The 20,394-nt window shown below is 36.7% G+C and overlaps 1 protein-coding gene across 2 annotated transcripts; it reads left to right on the top strand.

Moving 5' to 3' along the window:
• Positions 1 to 16,789: 16,789 nt before the first annotated feature.
• LOC103709097 (SMAD/FHA domain-containing protein) lies at positions 16,790 to 20,015 on the top strand. 2 transcript variants are annotated; one of them, XM_088703342.2, is made up of 5 exons: positions 16,790 to 17,157; positions 18,816 to 18,880; positions 18,951 to 19,011; positions 19,421 to 19,552; positions 19,705 to 20,015. In XM_088703342.2, the coding sequence occupies exons 1-5, from the start codon at positions 16,899 to 16,901 to the stop codon at positions 19,830 to 19,832; spliced, it is 645 nt and encodes a 214-aa protein (XP_088559468.2). In that variant the 5' UTR covers positions 16,790 to 16,898; the 3' UTR covers positions 19,833 to 20,015. The 2 variants fall into 2 exon arrangements, with proteins under 2 accessions (XP_088559468.2, XP_008792515.3); XM_008794293.5 differs by having other exon boundaries at positions 16,798 to 17,157; positions 19,421 to 19,567.
• The last annotated feature ends 379 nt before the right edge of the window (positions 20,016 to 20,394 follow it).

The following is a 20,394-nucleotide window of genomic DNA, read 5'->3' as shown; positions in this document are numbered from 1 at the left end:
CGAAGGAGACAACTCAGTCCGCCGCTCCATTCGCCTTCCGAAATATATGTGCGAGCCAGAAGGAGTCGAGACTTTCCAGAAGGTGGCATACATCTCTGACCGGTGGGTGTAGATCTGGCCTGGCACGCCCATATCTAAGCCACTCAATCACTGTGGCCGAATCACCCTACAAGAGAATCCACTGGGCCCCCAAGTGCACTTTGGCATGAACGAGCCCTCCTACGCTGCGTGTAGCTCCGCTACTAGGACAGACTCATCGAATATGCATCGTCCTCCGGCTGCAATCAACCTGCACTCCTGATCTCTGATCACAAAGCCCACACCACAACTGCTGCCGCCCTCTGAGTTTCATACGTAGAAAAGCCCAACAAAAGAAACTTACATTATTGTTATTCATGATAAACAAATTAAAAACGTTGTAAGACATTACATCCATAGCATTTAGGCAACTATAAGTCCCCTTCTTTTTGTGAGGTTATATTTTAGGAAATACATATAACTGCAAAATTACCAAATTCAATAGTTAAACAATATGTTACCTTCATAATATATCTCATATTAGAGTGATTTTATCCTTAAGTTAGCAAATATTAAATTATCACTACAATTATCTTTTTAAAATCAATATTCAATATGATTCTTAGATGAGCATGTGTTACCTCTTTTGTCAATGTTATAACTAAATCATCTCTATATTTTCTTACAATTACATCATTAAGTGCATTAATGGTGGATATATATATATATATATATATATATATATATATATATATAAGAGAGAGATTCATACATACATACATACATACCTACATGTTTGTAGCCGCTCTTCATTCTAGTTTATAATCCTCTTACACTTTGCCGTCCGGACATTTCAAAGAAGTTTTCTTAGGCAGCTATAAAGAATAATGAGCTCAATTGCGTTCTCATCCCTTCCATCGACCAAATGATAAAATATTTTAGTGGCTAAGATAGACTTGGATCTTTGGAACCCACGCGATTTTAGTGGGTACATTCACAATATGGAAACCCTATCATGTCTTTGGGATAACAAGAAATCTCCCAATTCCTCTCTATTCTCAAGGGTTCTATAAGGAGGGCAAGAAGTAACTCAAATATACGTACCAAATTCGGCAAGACCCAATCATAAAGTATCACAGAAGTCAAGACTGCACGACTCAAACTTGATGCATCAATAGGACAATTTTTGTTCATCTCATTGACCCAAAAATAAATTGGGTCAACACTAGGTCATGTCAGACCAATTTGGACTTACCTTGCCTCCGTATCAAAAAAAAATATAAAAAGGCTACTTTTTTAACCTAATTAAACTTCCTTCTCGCTCTTACTTTCAAGACTTGCTGTACTAATTGACTGAGGGTCACCCGGTCAATCTCTCACTTTCCTACTTCCAATGTCATTAACTTTCTTCTTTCTAAATATTTTGTACGTGGGTCGTGGACTCCAAAGCATCAAATTTTTGGGGGGAGTGGATTTGTTAAGCTACATTACGACCATATTTTCATGATTATCTAATAATACATGAAAAACAACCAAGAGGTTGCCAATATAACATGTAATAAAACTTTAATGTTTTATTTTAAAAAAGAAAGTTGATATAAATCACGTAATATTTGTTTGAATTGGATTAGATCCTGTTAACCACATGCCAGCTTTGATAATTTGTACTTAAATTCCAAGAGAGCTAACCCAATGAAGTCGACTTAATTTGGTACGGTTCTCAGATATGTTGATGAGGCCACTTTCTTGCTCGTCATCTATTTCCCTGGTACTTGCAGTGCCAACTAAAATGCACAGATATGACAAAAAAATTCTGATTGCGAGATCTAAGCTCTGACGAAGCTGATGGCAAAAGTAACTCAAAGCAGCAAGCTTTCACATTTCATTAGGTGACACAGAAATCTTTGATTCTTGCACCATGAGGGTATCCAATGTCATTGGCGTTGCTAAGGACAAACTGATGAATTCTATCTGAGGGGATATCTTTTAACAATTCTTTGTTTTTCCATTAAAAAAAACAGAGCAAAAAATAACACCTAACATCTTTCGTCTGCAGTGAAAGCTAAAAATATACATCAATAAGTTTATATATTTCAAATATAAGACAAAGTTCTAGCCAAACAAAGAACTAGTGAGTCATATGTATCTTAGCAACATGTCCTCTGCAGCCTAGTTTTAGGAAAATCCTACAAACAGATCTTGTGACTGATAGAAAAGGCCAGGTAGGAATTAGGAAAGGCTCTGCCTTTGCTAAGTTTCTTACGGAATTTGATTAGGCTAATATTACAAGCCTAAGACAGAGCAATAGTACCTGTCTTATATTACAGGCCAAAGACAGAGAAATAGCCTCCACCGAAGATGAGATTAGAAAGAGATTTAGGAAAATGCGGTAAAAGGCCTCGTATTGGCATACATTTTATGTTTTATATCTATTTATATATATATATATATATATATATATATATATATATATATATATATATATATATATATATATATATATATATATATATAGACACATCTAAAATATGGAGTTTTAGCTTTTATAGAGTTTTCCATTCACCACGTTAACCAAATTTCTCTGAGCATATCTTATTTCTTTTACTACGTAACCTCTGGCATGGATTTTGAAGTGGCAACTAAAAAAAGTAAGAAAGAAGCGGGCTCCTACTAATAGAGTCTCTCTTGTCTCCATTATTGCCAAAAAGAAACAAAAATAATTCCATCCATCTGTCCATTTCATAGCTCTCATGTCCCTCTTTTTTCTCCTCCTTCCATCATTATGTATCGGTTTACCTAGATATGTAGATTAGATCATTGGATGACTAATTTGTCTAGTGTATATCAAAAAGTTATGAACTATGTACTAATGAATACTATATTGTGAAAACTGCAAATCGATATTACTAGATGTATGTATTGGATCGCTGGATGACTAATTTACCATATATATATTAGCTAACTATGGACCGTGTGAACATCGTGCTCTGAAATTGTACATCGATACTATTATAACTGTGTATTGGGTTGTTGGATGACTAGTTTGCTATATATGTATTTGTGGGCATGGGTTGTGCATTGATAAACACTCTCTTTTTACTGAATATGGGAGGAGGAGAAAGAAAAAGGCTACTAGAGGAGGAGAAGAATAGGGATTGGGAGAAGGAGACAAGATGGACTCATGTACTTTATTTGGAAATAATGGAAATGATAGGGACTTCATTCGTTAAAGTCCTTTTACATCTTGCCTCTTTAGTTGCTGATTCAAGATTTGTGCCAGAGGTCACTCGGCAAAAAAGAAAGAGGTCTTTGAAGCAAAAAAAAAGAAGAAAGAGTCCCTAAGTGATCTTCACTAGTGCGTGCATGAGAGAATTTTTTATTTTTTATCACATAAAAGCTTGTATCAATGACACCAAATTGATATGCTCGGTCATCATTAAAATTCATTACTTAATAAACAACATATATTAGCTATGCCGATATTAATATTATTGACTATTATTAAAGTTCATTATTTAATGTATCATAAAAATGTGGCTGTTAAAGCATTCTATTTATTATAATTTGTTATATTTGTTATATTATATTTCAAAAATAGTTGGCAGAGGAGAAAAAAATTGACCTCCATGCATCGCGCAAGGTTGGTATTAATGGCTGGAGTTTCATAATTTTATTTAGATTTTGCTTTAGTCTCAGAATCTTAGAGCTCCATTAGATCCAAATAATACTTTTAAAACTTACATGATGCTAGCACCATTATTATAGTATATATATTGGACTGGAGCACTAGGTCATTACTAGGTTATGTTTGGGTTAAATTTAAGCTCATCAAAATCCAACCTCACTTGCAATGAAGTTGAGAATTTTAAATTTAGCTAGTAACTCTGTATGTGCAAATGCACATGTTAAAAAAAAAAAAAAAAAAAAAAAAAAAAAGAGAGAAATACCATCGAAACCTATGATTATTTAGACATCCATGATATATTGAATTTTTGAAAAAAAAAAAATATTACTTAGGATAAGGCTACTTCCAAGTCAAGGGAAATATATTATTAAGTTGTAGCTTGTGACATTTGGTAATTGCTTGATTAACATCTAATAATCAGGTAATTAGGTGAAATATAAAAAAACATTTAAGTTAGAAAAGATGGAGTATGGATGGGCCAGGACACCACACCCACAAGTTCAAGGACTCTAAACTGGGTTTGGAAATTTTAGTTGTTTGGACAGATCAAATTGACTCATTCCATCTCATGAGAACTCCATCACTCCACCATCCAGCATAATCCATTCGCTTCAAGTATTGGTAGGAATCACTTAGTTTTCAGTAGCATTGCCAAAATAATGTATATTTATGAACTTTACAATAATATAGTTTAAATTTGCTTGGACTCTTTAACGATATTTGTCAGGGTAAATTCTATAGGTAATGCTGATTTCTCATGCCATGGTTAAGATCTTTCTAATAAGATTGCTTCTAGGTAGAAATTTACAGGATATTTTTTTATATATACATAGATTCAACTTATCTTTTTTATTTTTAAAAAACTTCAATCAAAACCTTTTTTTAAACCCATCAGATATAATATTTATCGTAGAATTCCACAACATATAAGACGTCGTGCAATCAACTACACTATTAGTTTATATATATATATATATATATATATATATATATATATGAAAAATTTTAATAAAATATAGCGAGCATATCAAACACCAGCGATCATGTAGAAGGGGATAGAATTTAACATCAGCAAATGGTTGGTCTGAGAGCGAATCTCTCTCCAAGTAGATACGGGTCACCTCAATGTCCCAATTGCACAAATCAACTCTTCTGGCGCACACAATTCCGCTATCGCAACAGTTATATCAAAAATTGAAGCAAACCTCTTTTTTTGTTCTTTCATTTTGGTGAAAAAGAGGAGGAAAAAAAATTAACCCCACCCGCATAGCAACCTCCACTGAGCCCCTTTCCTATGAAGGAATGTCCGATGCATGTAGACAATACACTCGTACCTTTCCGATCCGTGATTATCCACGTGTGAGTATGTCACTCCAGTATCATCTCAGTACCAGCAGTCCAGAAGCACTCCTATCGAGTGTGTTCAGACGGAAAGCATCCAGTCCTTATATTTAATCAACGCCCGCACGTTTCAAACGTGGACCACACCGATGAATCAAACCTGATTGCCCTCGAATGTTTGCCTACGTGGCTCAAACATGGACCACGCAGCCCCAATTAAAGCTAGAAGGACGGGCCCCACGTTGGCGGGGGCGGTGTCGGCACCTGTCTCACCGTCCGCCCGGTGCACAAAACGTGGTTTCTGTGATTTTGTGAGGCCGGGAATGGAATAAGGCATTCCAAAATTCCGCCGCAGGGATTCTCTTTCCGCACAACAGGGTTCGTTGGGGCTGTCGCTTTTTTTTTTCTTTCTTTTTCTTCAACTCCCCCAAGCTAAAAGACACGAGATGCAGCCTTTGTTGACGTAAAAAAGCAAGAGACCCCAGGTTCACTCACTCTCCCTCCCTCTTCTATTCCCGTAGGCCCATCGCCTCCCAATGAGAAAGCCAAGTTATGGCTCAACAACTTTATTTGACTAAACTATTCCACGCATCTGGAAAGAGGAAGACCCCTTATTCCACATAAACATCACTTATGGTACTATTTTTCCACCTGCGGCTAGGAATAAGAACAAGGGGCCCCCCAGATGTCGCATTCCTTACGTTCTCGCCTTTCCTGTTCTTCCCCCATTCCAAATATATTCAGTAATTGGATGTTTGATTGCTCCAACCCATCCGGTTTTGTTCTATCGTTGTAATTTTATTGAATAATTTTTTGTTTCTATCCATCACTTGTTCTATGGGCTTTTATCCAAAATGCATAAAATATGAGAGTGGACCCGGAATACTGGTTTATCTAACTCTCTCATTGGTAGCTAAAAAGTTATGACATGCTAAGATATCCTAGTTGATAAATAATGGCCAACAATATCAACCTACACAATGAAAGCGGGATTGATCTTCATTTTACATAGGAGAGGGTTATAATCCTAACATCGGACTGGAGATAGACTTAGGCTTCATTTGGCAGAGCTATCAGTAGTAGAGCTTTCGAAAGTAAAGCTTTTTGAAGTAGAGTTTTTATAAAAAACTATTTGCTATTTTGTAACTATATTTCTATAATATTGTGCAACTTTAATATGTATGTGATAAATAAACTGAAAAAGTACTTTTGGTAGGATAAAATGACAATAAAGAACATTGCATAGTATTATACAATAGAGCATAATAAAACATAATACATAAATATTTGATATAATATAATATTACTGTAATGTAATATAATATTATTATAATATAGTAATATAATATTGTATACTGTAGCATAATAATATATTATAAGTTAATATTATATGACATAACATATCAATGTATTATGATATAATGTAATATAATATTATATTTATAGTATAATATAATAATAAAGGTATATATTATTATAATAATTATTATTATATATTAATATTTTATTATTATAATATTTTTAGGAACTAATTTTTGTAATTATAATATTTTATAATGGGTATTTGGGTCCAAAAAGAAAAAAATTATAAATTAAAACAACTTTCCGACGCATGCTAAGAATGTTTTTCCGATTTTGGAGCTTCTTCCAAGAATCTATTTTAGTTTTCTAGCAAAGCTAAAACAGCTTTCTGATTTTTTTCACTAAATATTTCTATTCCATCCATAAATACTTTTGAAGTGTCAGAAAGTACTTTGTAGCTCACCAAAAGCTCTGCCTAATGAGGCCTCAATGTATGATATATTTTTTTGCTTATGGTTCCAAATCTTTTACTATAATAGTATGTAGTAATCCTTCATTTATATATTGGTCTTCAATAATTGTTCATATCAAAATCCTCCCAGTAAGATTAAATAATTTGATTAAAAGATTATTGACTTAAGGAGATCATATTAACCAATATTTCAAGAGAAATTTTATTTCTATCACCTCTTACGTGCCGATAGAAACATGACATACTGGGCCAGGATCTTGATGATATCTGGTGATGGCTACTTCATCATATTGGCTTCGTGAGATGCTTGTGACGGTCTTATTCACTATGATGGTTTTAGCAATCTCTTCACGTGCTTGTAATGGAGTCCATGGTAAGATCAATACAATGAGATCATGGAGGATGTGGTCCAATTAAGCAATTCACTCTCTTTATTAAGGAGTTGAAGGAGACAACTTTGACAATTAAGCAGTTTGTTTCTTGCTATCTGTCATCATCCAATGTTCTTAAAGATTGGTTGCAGAGCACGTCAGATGTGATCTTTGCTCTAAGATCTTTGTATAATAGTCTGTATGCAAGGATAAACTTAGAAAATTGTTTACAAGAATAAAGAAATGTTAGGCAAGTAAATTAAGGTATATAGAGCATGCATCCAACATAGAACATCACTTTGTTCAAAGTAATTAAGGTATATTGAGAATTTGCACTCTAATGCACTCTAATATAAGGTGACGGAAATTTTCTGCTGTGGAAATTTTTTTGATTCTAGTGTTAAGCCTGCATCATACTTGAACTATACAAAAGCAGGCTGTATTAAGCAGCTTAATATTTTAATTTTTTGTTTCCAAATATAATCTTACTCAGGTTGTTCCACTTAAAGTTTCAAATATTTCTATTATTTCCTTCAATTTAATTCCTCTAGTATAAAGTTTTTAAGTATGATGGACTTCCAGAATAAAGGATCCGGCACTGATGGACTCTGAGAAAATCTGATTTAGTAGGAAAAAAAGATTCAAAACTACTGAGTAAAATATTTCAATATATCTTGGCTCTAAAACTTTTGAAGGAAGAAGAAAAAAATATTTCTAAACCAAGAGATCAAAGTGAGACATGATCACATCATTTTAGAGTTAAGATTTTAGTTAGATTATTTTTAAATCTAAAATTTCTAGGGCTCGTTTGGTTCGTGGGAAGTATTTTTTCTTTTAAAAATATGATTTCTAAAAAAAATGTTTGGGAAAGTTTTTTTCTATATTTGATTGACAATAAAAAAGTGACAAATTTTCAGAGTGCTTATGTTTGGTTGATCATCCACTTTCCTGAAAAAGTTATATATAATTTCTATTATATGTTTAATAAAAATTAGGCCTTTAATGCCTTTTTAATGCTGAATGACTTTTTTGAGAAAAAATAAAAATGGAGTGATTTTCGGTTGACGGAAAAGTAACTTTCACATGTTTCTCATGAAAAAGACTTTTTCATAAAACGTGAGAATTATATTCTCATGAAAATACAATTTTTCTTTTTTTTTCTTTTGAAAACTCTAATCAAACAGAAAGCATCTTGTTATTTTTTTTGTTGATTTTTTTTTTTTTTCTTCTTTCTTTGTGAATCAAACGAGCCTAGCAACCATATGCGCATCTATATGGGCTTTTTCATTTAACCAATTGCTCCATAATAACTAATGCTCTCCAAGGTCACATCAACCTCGTTATTCTCTGCACACGTGTTTCAGACCATGCCACCCAGCCGCCCACGGCAGGAGTCCCGACGCCCTTTTTAACTCCTCTTGTGAGGGCGAAGAGCCCAAGGTCTCTCTCCTTCTTATCTGTCTCTCTCTCTTATAGTGGACAAAATTGAGTTATATTCTCTCACAAAAGCTAGCCACACGACCCACGGGGATTTCCACGCGAGCAACGTGTGCATTTGGACCAGTTTTCTCATTAGTTGTGCGTTGGAATGTTAAGGAGGACCCACCAAGGGAGCAGAGGGAATCAAGCAACGTGATAGCACTCGGTTTGGACCCCTCCACCATGTCTTGTTGGTCCTCGTCCCCACTGCTAGTTTCCCTCTACGACCATCATTTGCTTTGGTTGGTTCAAATGCTCTATCTAGGTCAGGGGGTCAGTGTTTGCTAACAACTATATTGTCCATTTCCTTAAGGAAAAATGGTACGCAACCTAACATTTGCACCAAAGAAAAGTTTTGCAATATTGGCCAATCATGCAGCACAAAATTGTTAATATTTTATACTGCAGACGGCTTCGCATGTGAATGTAACCAATCATCTCATGCCACAATATTGCAAATCTGCTTTGTGCGTGTGTGTGTGTGTTTTTGTCTGAAAATTGAAGACTATCGGTTCATTGTCTTTAACATTGCTTTTTAGCTTTTAGTTGATTCACGATTGTCATTATTTAGAAAACTTTGATACTACGGGTTTCTTCTTTTCCTCGATTTGTTTTGGCTTGTCTTGGTAGGAGATCCTATAATTATTGCAAGTTAGCTAGAGAAGCATTATTTAGGATTTAGGGTTTTAAAGGTTATCGCGTTATTTCGCTTCAGAGTTCAAAGTTTTGTTTTCCGTAGGCGTCATTTTAGATTAATAGTTTCGCTATCTGCAACTAAGTAATTTTAGTTTTACTACCTTGGTTCAATCTTTTAAGGTCGGAGTTAGCACTCAACTATGTCCATGTCTTTGATTTTCAAAATTGCCGGTGCTCTATCCCCACCATTTCTTGATGCTTGCTTGATTTAATTAGTGGTCGGATTACTTGAGAGACGCTTCTTCTTTGATTTTGCCGGCCTCTATCACTTGTATTCACTTTAATTGCTCGGTGGTGTTTCTTTTAGGCTTTTTCTACTCTCTCTACGACTCACTTCCATATTATATGATTTTTTTTCCCGTAACACCGTTAGTTTCTCCAATCTCCATTCGTAGGGTTAGTGATGGGGTTATGGCTACTTAACAACTATTTGTTTATGCTTTGATCACGCTCCAAAGCCCGACAATTACATTTCCAATAATCCCAACTTCCGTACCCTCCATTGTTAGCCAAACCTAAGAAAGCAAACTTTAAGTATAACATGGTAGAAATATATATCTAAAGAACTGTGTCCAATCTCCCCATGCCGAACCACTAATCTCCTGTCACGAGGTCAACGTAGAGGCCTAGGAACAAGTTGTTTTCTATTAAATGATTTGTGTTTGCATAATTGTACATCTATCTCCAAAAACAACTTTAATAGTCCCATATCTCAATATCTCTGCTTGATTTTCCAATTCTCTCTCTATATATATATCTGCCATGGTCTCCGTAGTGCTGGTCGCTTCATATTGAGATGATAGAGAACTTTTGACTTCAAAAAGAAGAAGAAAAAAAAATCATTAATTAGAAGCCCCAGGGGAAGCCATTTTAGTCCAAGTTAATGAACTCCTAAAGAAGTCATTTGAGATTCTCTAGCTTGTCATGGAGAGAGTAGGGCTTTTGAAGATTGTGTACGTTGAGAGTGTTTGATTTTGGCATTTGAGACATGGGTCATTTAGCCTATCATTCATCTTTTTTCTTCGAACAAAAAAGATATTGCTACTGATCAAGTGATTCAAGAACTCCTCACAACAATAGGCATTGTTACGAGTTAATATTTGATCGTGCTTCATTTTATCCTTTTTAATTTTTATTTAAAATATTTTCAGCCTCTGCTTTCTCTTTCTCTATCATGCATACACGAACACGTGCATGCTCATGCACACATGCACATACATACAGACTTAAACGCAAACATAATCAAGAATATTGCAATTTCGCATTGGACAAGTGCAGCCTAGGGCTTCAGCCTCCTTATCTCCATACGAGCAGGAAACTAATTTAACACAAAGAAATGTGAATGTCAAGGTGAGCTTATAGCTAAACTAGGAACATTGGTAAAGCAAAAGAAAATTAAATTCCTTAAATGGAGGTTAAATGTGAAGTTAGAAAGGCATTTGTCACGCCCCCACCTCCGCGGGGCCACATGAGGGGGGAACACAAGGCTCCTCTGCGAGATATTGTCCGATTTTGAAGCCTGCACATGCGCATACGCGCCACTCAGACCTCTCTCCGGTTTTGTTTTCCACACAAAATGCGTAAATAGGATTTAGAGACACCCGCCTCATATACTCAGGCTCTCGAACGAGTTTTTTCGATTTTGGACTATTGGGCTTCACATCCTTCCCACCATCGGACAAGAGCCGTCTTTGGCTCTGATACTAAATGTCATGCCTCCGCCTCCGTATAGCACGTGAGGCACCCAGTGTCCACGTGGGGGCCATATGAGGGGAGAACACAGAGCTCTCCTACCAAATATTGTCCGGTTCTGGAGGCCGCACGTGCGCACACGCGCCGCTCAGACCCCTCTCCGGTTTTGTTTTCCACCCAAAACATGTCTGCAGGATTTGGAGATATCTGCCTCATAGGTCCAGACTCTAAAATAAGTCTTTCTGATGTGTGACTATTGAGCCTCACATCATTAATATAAGTTGCTTGAGATAATTTAGCTATCGTAGCATAGCCTTGAAATGTATTTGACTTGCGAGGGGATATCTAACACAGAATATAAGAAAATCTAGAGAGGAGGGAGTTTCTTGGAAAAACTTGAATGATTTATACTCTCTCTCTCTCTCTCTTTTCCCCCTTCCCTTCTACAATAACCTATTGGTAAACATTTGTGTGCAAACTTTGCAAAGAGTTTTGTAATATTGGACAACGACATAGTAATAGCCAACAATAATTTGCTTGTGAGCCCATGGGTACGGCCAAGACCAGGTTCAGGCCCCAGACAGAAAAGCTACATGGCTTCGCCAAAGTCAGGACTATTCCCAGACCTTTTGTCTTCCAAGCTTCCCCTATCCAGGATGATGAAGAAAAGGATACCTCCTGTGTTTGCTAGCTTCAAGTGCGAGTGTGACTAGGTTTGGCAAGCACATCAATGACAACGCCGTGCCACCCAAAGGTCATTTGTCACAAAATGACAATATATCTGAAGAAATTTTCCACAATTGCTTTCCACCCGTGACAATAGAGAATCTAGAAAGACTCGTCCCGGTAGCTCATTTTCTTTGACCAAAAGATACCTCTCCCTAGAATCCATTAATCAGATCAAAGATAGGTTAATGTTTTCTATTCTTTGATGCAAGAACCATCTATGCCTTCCAATGTGACCATCGGACACCATCTGATTGCCGACAAATAGATCGGTAATATCGAAATGTTGGTCTACATAAATGACACTCGGAGTTGGATCCATGATTACTTTAATACCACGAGTAAACTAAGATTTGTTTCTTAATCATACATTTCTAGATTATAATATAAGGCTCATGATGTTATCGCTCAAATTGTGGCCTTGGTGCTAAAGGAGTCATTGCAAGACGCGTGGAAATTAGAAAAAGGTGAGTTTTTAGATGTTTTGGCCATTATGACCCCTAAATTTCAAAGTATGTTAAACTAGCTTTGGCTGTAATGATCGCAGGTATAAAAGTTGGGATTCTTGGAAATGTGACTGTCGGAGTTAAGAAGGTGAGCTAGGTACGGACAAATGGTTGTTAACTAACAATATGCTAACTCTAAAGTCTAAAAAATTCAGATGAGCAAAAAGTTTAGGAGATGGAACAAACTAGCTGTCTCAAAGATTTAAGAAGGGTTTAAATGGTTGGTAGGTGACCTTAACCCTAGACCCAGGATGCTAAGCCAAACAAAGCGAGACTTCAAATGATGGACAATAGTTGTTAAACAAACCTAACCCTATTCCCGGAAGCATCATCGAGGATTCTAAGTATTTCAAAGAACAAAAAAGTAATAGGGGAATGAGTGTGATTACCGAACTTTGCTAAAATGAGAATTGCAGCAAGCTAACCCTTCTTTAAGATGATAAACCCCAATAAGTAGGAGGGATGGGAAAAGTTGCAGTCCTAAAATCGCAAGAAATACATATGTAGTTGCTAGCCAACTCAAACCTAGGGGTGCAATTGGGTCGGGTCAGACAGGGTCATGAGTGATTCCGACCCAATCCAGTTTTTTTTTGGGTCATAATGTTAAACTCATACCCAACCCAACAGAAGATCTGGTCAAATTGGATCGGATCCACAGCTAAAATTTCTGACAGAATGGGTCATTCGGGTCGGATCGGGTCCATGTATAACCCAGTCCCAACCCAAAAAATTTAGGTTCGGGCTGAGTCCGGTTCGGATCTAAGTTGCAATTGAGTGAAAGCGCTTAAGCATCTTTGATGCCATTACAAACTAAGATAAGATATGGTGCAAAATTGGTTAAGATATGGATGTCATCACCCATATAAACAAATTGTTTCCTTTGTCCTCTCATCAAACATTCAAATTTAGTAAGATTATAAATCAAATCTTACATTCCATTTGCCACTGAAATCATCATTCCATGTCCAATTGTTTTCCCTGGATATATGGCATCTGCAATAAAAACCAGTCGGTAAAACAACTTTGGCAAACCAATGCAGCATACTCTAGAGGCTCAACACTATACGCGCCTATATACAACATATGCACAATCTTTAAATCCAAGAGCAAATTCCATTCAGATTGGGAAGACTAAGAAATACTCCTTACAAGGAAGGCATCACAAAGCCATGCTGCTACTAATCGTCCAATTTCTTGAATCACAGTCCTCATACACATGAGACTATGAGGTCAAGGTTTTAGGACCAACAAAATAATATAGACAAAGCTTTCAAAGAAAATCTATTATGTCATATTTTAATAATGGGAGCTTGAATAACAATTGTTATTGGATATTTCATCCATTCCACTTAATTTAATAATGTTTTTACACTCAAATCTTGATACAAGCTTTGCAGGAAAAAAAATCAGTGAGCAGTAATGGGCAAAAAATTTTCCCCTTATATTGGCAAACAACAGCCATTATAGCAGCTACTAATTCAATCCAAATAATTGCAGCCATGCAGAACTAGACAAATAAAGTCTGTTGTAGCTGTTTTGTCAATAATTGTGTAGCAGGGTCTATTATAAGTTTATAACAGGATCACAGCATTTCTATAACCTTGTAAAATATTGCTGAGAGATATTCACGTAAAAATATATATCTTGTAGTGAAGTAAATTATTTTACCACTTACTAAATACATTCCAGCTGAGGGCCATAACCTGTCGCAATTGCATGTTGACCCTAATAATGGACCAACTACATCATTGCAACCTTCCATTCAATGCATTATCTGCCACAGAAAATCACAGAAGATAAAAAGTAACAACATGAAGTGAATCTCATAGGTAAATTGAAACAGAGGATCTTGCATATGGAATGTCTGTGCCATAGCAAGTCTTAAGAAACCACTTTTTGAAACAGAGGTAAATTGACGCTTAAAAGGAGGCATGACCACTCAAGAGGTTTGTAGCTTCCTACAGCACTCTGAACCTTTAAATGCTTCTCTATTGACTGAACAAGGGATGTGGCACCTAAGCACCCCGGCAGGCCATGGCCCTAACGATTTATCGAGTTCGGATTGTAGGGTTGGAAATCTAAAATAAAATCAAACGGATCGGGTCAAGATGGGTTAGAATTTAGAAAGCCCAAACCCGGCCCGAAGGAGAAAATGGGTCCAAGCTTAAAATCTGTCCCGGCTCACAAGTCCTTTAAAATGGATCGAATCAGATCTAAGCGGGTCGGATCCAACACATTTCCAGCCTTATGCAATCAAATCCTAGAACATTTTTAGAAATATAACCCCCGGAGTATTGAATCTTATATAACAAATTGACTAGTCGAAGAAAATCTAGTGGTATTGGGCTACAAAAATGGCTAGATTTATTTTGGTCGATTGACATGTGCTATAGTTCTAGACTTCTTGCCAATCTAAAATGTGCACATGAAAGCTAAGGCTCACTTATCAAGGAGATGGAATCCTCATGCCATTAGACAAGATTGGAGTAGTCATTATTATTGATTTTTTCCAGTAAAAAAAAAAACCATATTGGGGGGGTTTTGCCTGCATGGTTTTATGTTTAACACACCTCATGCAAGCTCTATCGGCAAGTTGGTGTCGACCCGAGTCAAACCTAACCTCATGGTGCTGTAAACAGTGCATATAAATAGGCTTTTGTTGTTGCAACTCATAATTAATACTGACTCCTATTTTTTTTTCTAGCACTCTCTTTGTGTGCATTCCAGAGAATGTAAGTAACAAAATGTCCAATTGATCAAGAGGGAGTGCTTATCACAGATCAAACACATTCATCTTCACTCATGCATGGCACTTAAACAAAGACATAAGAAACCATAAGACAACTGCTAAGAAATTATCCGACATTGGTTTGCATCCAAAATTCATGTGACTTAAATGTCCCCCAATAAATTTTTTCCTGGGTGTTTTCAACTCTGTTCTATCTTATAAAGAAATCGAATTGAATTTGTTTCGCACATGCATTTCCTATAAAACATTTAGTTGCATAAGAGCATGTTTCCTGTTAACTATTGTACAAATTAATTGATGTTCTTGACCCTAACTCATTTATTTATTTTCCTAAAATTTTGGAGAACTAGGATAGGAGGAAGCCCAAACAAAAAGCAGATGATGGCGGATTCAAATCTAAATCACTGGTGCTAACCTTCATTGACTTTACCAACTATTGTTATGCTCCATCTAATTGAATCAAGAATCACCGTCTCAGTACCGAACCTCGTATCGGTACCATCCTATTACAGTATCGATACAGATATGATATCGATATGTATGACAAATATTGATTTGAACTGTTGTAGTTTGCAATCGCCGTAACCTTTGGGTGTGCTAACATCTGGGCTTGATGAAGCTACGCATAGCTTTCACAGGAGATGAGCTGGGCTTGGATTGGGCCACTCGCAACCTAGTCTGGACCTGACTTCTTGAGAAAAGACCCAGGCCCCGCTATAAACTAGTGTGAGGCTGGACCTACCTGAGCACGCTATCCATTAGAGCCGTGTGCAAGCCTCAGCTTGAATCTCTTTTGAGAGCTTGAAACAGACCGAGTCGTCTCAAAGTTACAGGGCAATGCCGAGAGGAGAGTACATGGACTCAAGGGATCGGAGCTTGTTCCTATGTTATTGATCTATATCCATATTATTTGCTTGGCCAAAAATTCTGGTGAGAATTGTTTGGTCTATGGGCAGCCATTTTCCAGACGCATATTTTCAGACCTGAAAATCTGGAACTGGGTTGGTTTGACATCTTTTTTTGGCAGCTCATACCAATTCAACCGAGGGACGAACTGGCAGAGTTTTGGTTGTTATACCAAGGTCGGGTTGGTTCGGGCTAATTAGATTAGTTTAACCAAGTCACACATAAATGCTCCCTATCTTATGAATCATATCTAAAGATAAAACAAAATAAGCTAGGAATGGCACCATGCTAATATATGCCAAACCCGTTATCATAAAACACTAGAGGAGATCTTGGAAAACAAAACTGCATCTAATATATATTATATACATTTATATTGGTTTGGATTCAGGTTGGGTCGAGCACCACCATTGCCATCCCCAAGCCTGGATGAGATAGGTTAAGGGTTGACATTAGGTTGATAAAAATATATCAAAAACTATGAAACTGATCCAAATTTGGCCAACTCCGGATATTTGGGAAAATATACCGGATGAGTATGCTCGATAAATCGGCTCGAGTTCAGGATTTTCGACCCAAACCCGAGCTAGGCCGTGCCTAAACTCGCTTCGGGTTAGGCTCAGGTTGATCAGTCCAATTTCTACCCTATTTGTGGCCTTACAACTAAGAGGAGCAACTTTGCATGTTGAAATACCAGGGAGGTAGAGATCAACTTGTGAAAGGATCTTTTGTCACGAAAGGGGACCATTTCCCATTTTTTGATCCAGACCCAGCAACATTGTATATGGGGCCCGCATAAAACTAGGGAAGGGTGAGGTTTCACAGCGTGTGGATGAGGTTCATCCATGCCAAAAGATACAACCGTCGTCGAAACCAGGGGACTGGCTGAGAACGCAGTCTTCTCTAAACTCTCTCTTCTGGGACTGCAATATTAGTATAAAAGAACCCAGAGAAAATGAAAGCTTTAGCAGCCTCATCATCTCTCTCATTATTCAACCCAAGATGGCCTCTCAGCTTCCCATCTCCACTCTTTCCTCGCCAATCGCTCATCTCTGCCTCCCTCCCTTTTCCTTCTATCCGCTTCCAGAGTTCTTCATCAAAGCAATTGCTCCACCTTACAACAAAGAAGGAGAGTAGTTGGAGTGCTTTGAAGTCCTCCCCAACTGAAAGCCCATTGCCAGATTCTTCAGAGAGATGGCTTCTTGAGCCCATTGGTCTGTAGTTACTTCTCCTCACCTCCTCAGCATCACATTTTTATCAAATAAGTTTGTTAGTTGATGGCATGCTCTGTCACAGGGTGCTGAATTGGGAAGATACGTCGATATTAGCTTTTAAATGATGATTTTAGGTGCTGCTTTTCGAAATTTGAGCTGGCAGTTTGCGTAACTTCTAAGTAAAGAGGCTTAGAGCAATGATGCAATCTTTATTCTCTTTTTCTTTGTGTTGGTATTTGTGTTGAATTAAGTAAAGGAAGCTGTTAGACTTGGTGCGTGCCTAGCAATTAATCAGGGTTTGATTTCGTTGCTAAACAGCCTTACTTCTTTTCTTCTTAATTCCAGTACAAAGTGCATCGAAGTTGGAAATTGGCTCTACTTATTGATAGAAAAGATAAATCGTTTACTTCTTATCCACCGTGAGATAAGTGAGGTTAATCTTATTTTGATTGATGTTGTTTGCATGCACTCTTGACTCTGTTAGCAGTATGATTTGCTGAAATGGGGTGATAACTGATGGTATGCCTATTAAGAACCAAGAATTGGATTTCTAAACTAGCAATGTAATAGATGTCATTTTGATTGGTGATGCCTTGAAAATAGAAGCAAATTCAATTTCCATGCAAAATCGTTGTTATTTTTTCAGATATTTGTTTCTAACATGAATGCTAAAGGGAAGTGAAATATTTGCAAATATCGGATAGTATAGGCTGGTCGAGATTGTAATAATGGGCAATAAAAATCAGAGGCGGCGGTCCTTGTAAGTGAGACATTCAAATTGGTATGCTTACGCAACAAAATGTATCTTTGGAAAACTTGGACTAAAGTTATGAGATGGGATTTTAAAAAGCTTTGTGAAATAAAACAATTTGCTCCTAGCAAGAGTGATTGGTGGAAGAGGATTCACTATGACAATTCAATCAGAAGTTCATGTTTCAGTTTAGTTATTGTGGATGTTTTGTAGCCGCCTTTTCTGTCAAGAAGTTACTATAGCAAACATTCTATAACTTAGGTACACAATATTTGTTAACAAAATTTGACATGGTTAGCGATACATTGCAGTATAACCTCATAAGGGGAACTTAACTTCCTATGGTTTGAGATATTGATATCTTGAGGCAGGCAGTCCCATCAATGCTATGCTAATAACATTTGGGACGTAAAGATAAATCCTCAAGACTGATCTGGCACACTTCAGCAACTTTACTTGCTGTATCAGTGCCAAGCTAATTCAATTTAAGAAATAACACAGATCATTTTGCCATTTTCTGGTTACATGTTCTATGTCTTTATAAGAAAATACAAACATCTAAATAAATGATATCTTATTTCAACTAACAGTATAATTTTAATTAATACATCATTTCAGAGTAATGCTTCTTAGGTGCTTCTTACTACAAGAGCACCAATGATTGCCCTTTAAATCTGAACTTTCTCCTGGTTCAAGTTGCCTACCGTAAGAAATCCCTAACCTATACAAGGAAAGAGATGTAACAGCTTTAAAATGCTATTAATACTATCACTCTGGCTCTCTTTTTTTTGGGGAATAATACTTTAGCTTCATGTTTCTGATTGTGATCACATCTTTTTTGCTACAATAATCTTAATACTCCCCTCAGGCAAATCTATTCCTAATTAAGGTTGTTGGTAAGCTGCAGGCGATGGAGATACACGACACATTGGATTCCGAGTTCCACTCCCCGATGCATTTGAGATAACTTCTGTAAGTGTTACATAATCATTAAACAATAACATGAGACCCATTGATACATAATGTGGGGTCTTGCTTCCAGGATGCGGTGACTGTAGGCCGAACTCCAGAGAAAGCAGATATTGTAATTCCTGTTGCTACTGGTATTTCCTTGTCTTGAAACATAATATCTTCTATGGTGTTGTCAAATATCTTTCATATAAACTCCAAACTGACTCAACAAACTACAACCCCAACAATGCATATAAATCCTCATCCTATGACCAACTCCAGCAGGCCTTAACAATAGAAACTTATCAAAAAATCAATCCAGTCATCATGGCATTGCTTTCATTTATCTGTTTTAGGAACTATTTTGTAACTGCAACAAATAAGCTTAATTTCATTGATATAGAATTTGCCATGTAAACCACAGCAATTATTTTGTAACTGCAGTCATAACTTGGAGATAAATTTAAGCCTCCAAGGAGTTGTCCAGAGTAAGACTTTGTTCCAGCTGCAATTTTCACTTGTTACATTGTATACATACTTATCTGGCCTCTCATCAAACAGTATCTGGTCTACATGCTCGGCTCAAGAAAAAAGATGGATCCTTACTTGTGATGGATTTGGACAGTACGAATGGGACATATGTCAATGACCAGAAGCTAAAACCAGGAGCTGTGGCTACTGTTTCACCAGGGAGTTGTATAATATTTGGTACATATTTTTGGAAGAATACTTTTAGAATTAGTTTTATGGTTTCAGTGATGATCAGGCTATCATAATGTAGGCTAAATGTCTGAAATTAGTTACTTTACTGCTAGTATGTGACGTCTGCTTTTCCTCTCATGCAGGTGATACTCACTTAGCAATGTTTCGTGTTTCAAAGATCGCGGAGGCAGAAGTCATCAGCAAAACAGATGAATCTGAGAATAGACCCGAGGCTGATGTATCAAGTGATAATGTGGAAGCAACAAGTTGAAAGTAGAAACTTCGATTTAAAGGATCTCAAAAGATGATTTCCTTAGAAATCCTATGTTGATTGCCTTAAGAACCCCTTTGAACTTGTGATTTTTTTGAAGAAAGGGTCATTGGAATGTTGGGAGAATTTAAGACAATTTGGTTGTAAATTGCAATAAAATAAGTAAAACTTGGATTTGATATATATTAGTGATGGAGATATGAATTGCATCAGCACCTGTGGGGTCTCTTTTTTCAGTCTTTTTTAGGGCTCAGGTTGAGACTCCTGTAATCGCTTCTTTTCCATCATTGGCAATAATAAATTAGATATCAGCATTAATATGGAAGGAAAATAGGGGATCAAAACTTGGAAAAGAGTAAATCTTTGAAGATATCAGGGTGCAACAATGTTACCCTACAAAATTGGGTGCCGGCCATGAAATCCTTAATCATTCAAGGCCTCTGAAAAGGAATTCTTGTGAGACATTCTCACATTCATAATGCGCAAGTCATTCGCATCCTGAAAGCTAAATGACATGTCATTTGGCGATGGAGTAATTGGATCTCCAGCTAATAGGTTTGTC

This window comes from Phoenix dactylifera, chromosome 8, assembly GCF_051530095.1.
Source record: "Phoenix dactylifera cultivar Ajwa chromosome 8, Ajwa_hap1_PhDact_Kaust_v1.1, whole genome shotgun sequence".
Taxonomy (NCBI): domain Eukaryota; kingdom Viridiplantae; phylum Streptophyta; class Magnoliopsida; order Arecales; family Arecaceae; genus Phoenix; species Phoenix dactylifera.
This window is presented reverse-complemented; position numbering and strand designations above follow the sequence as displayed.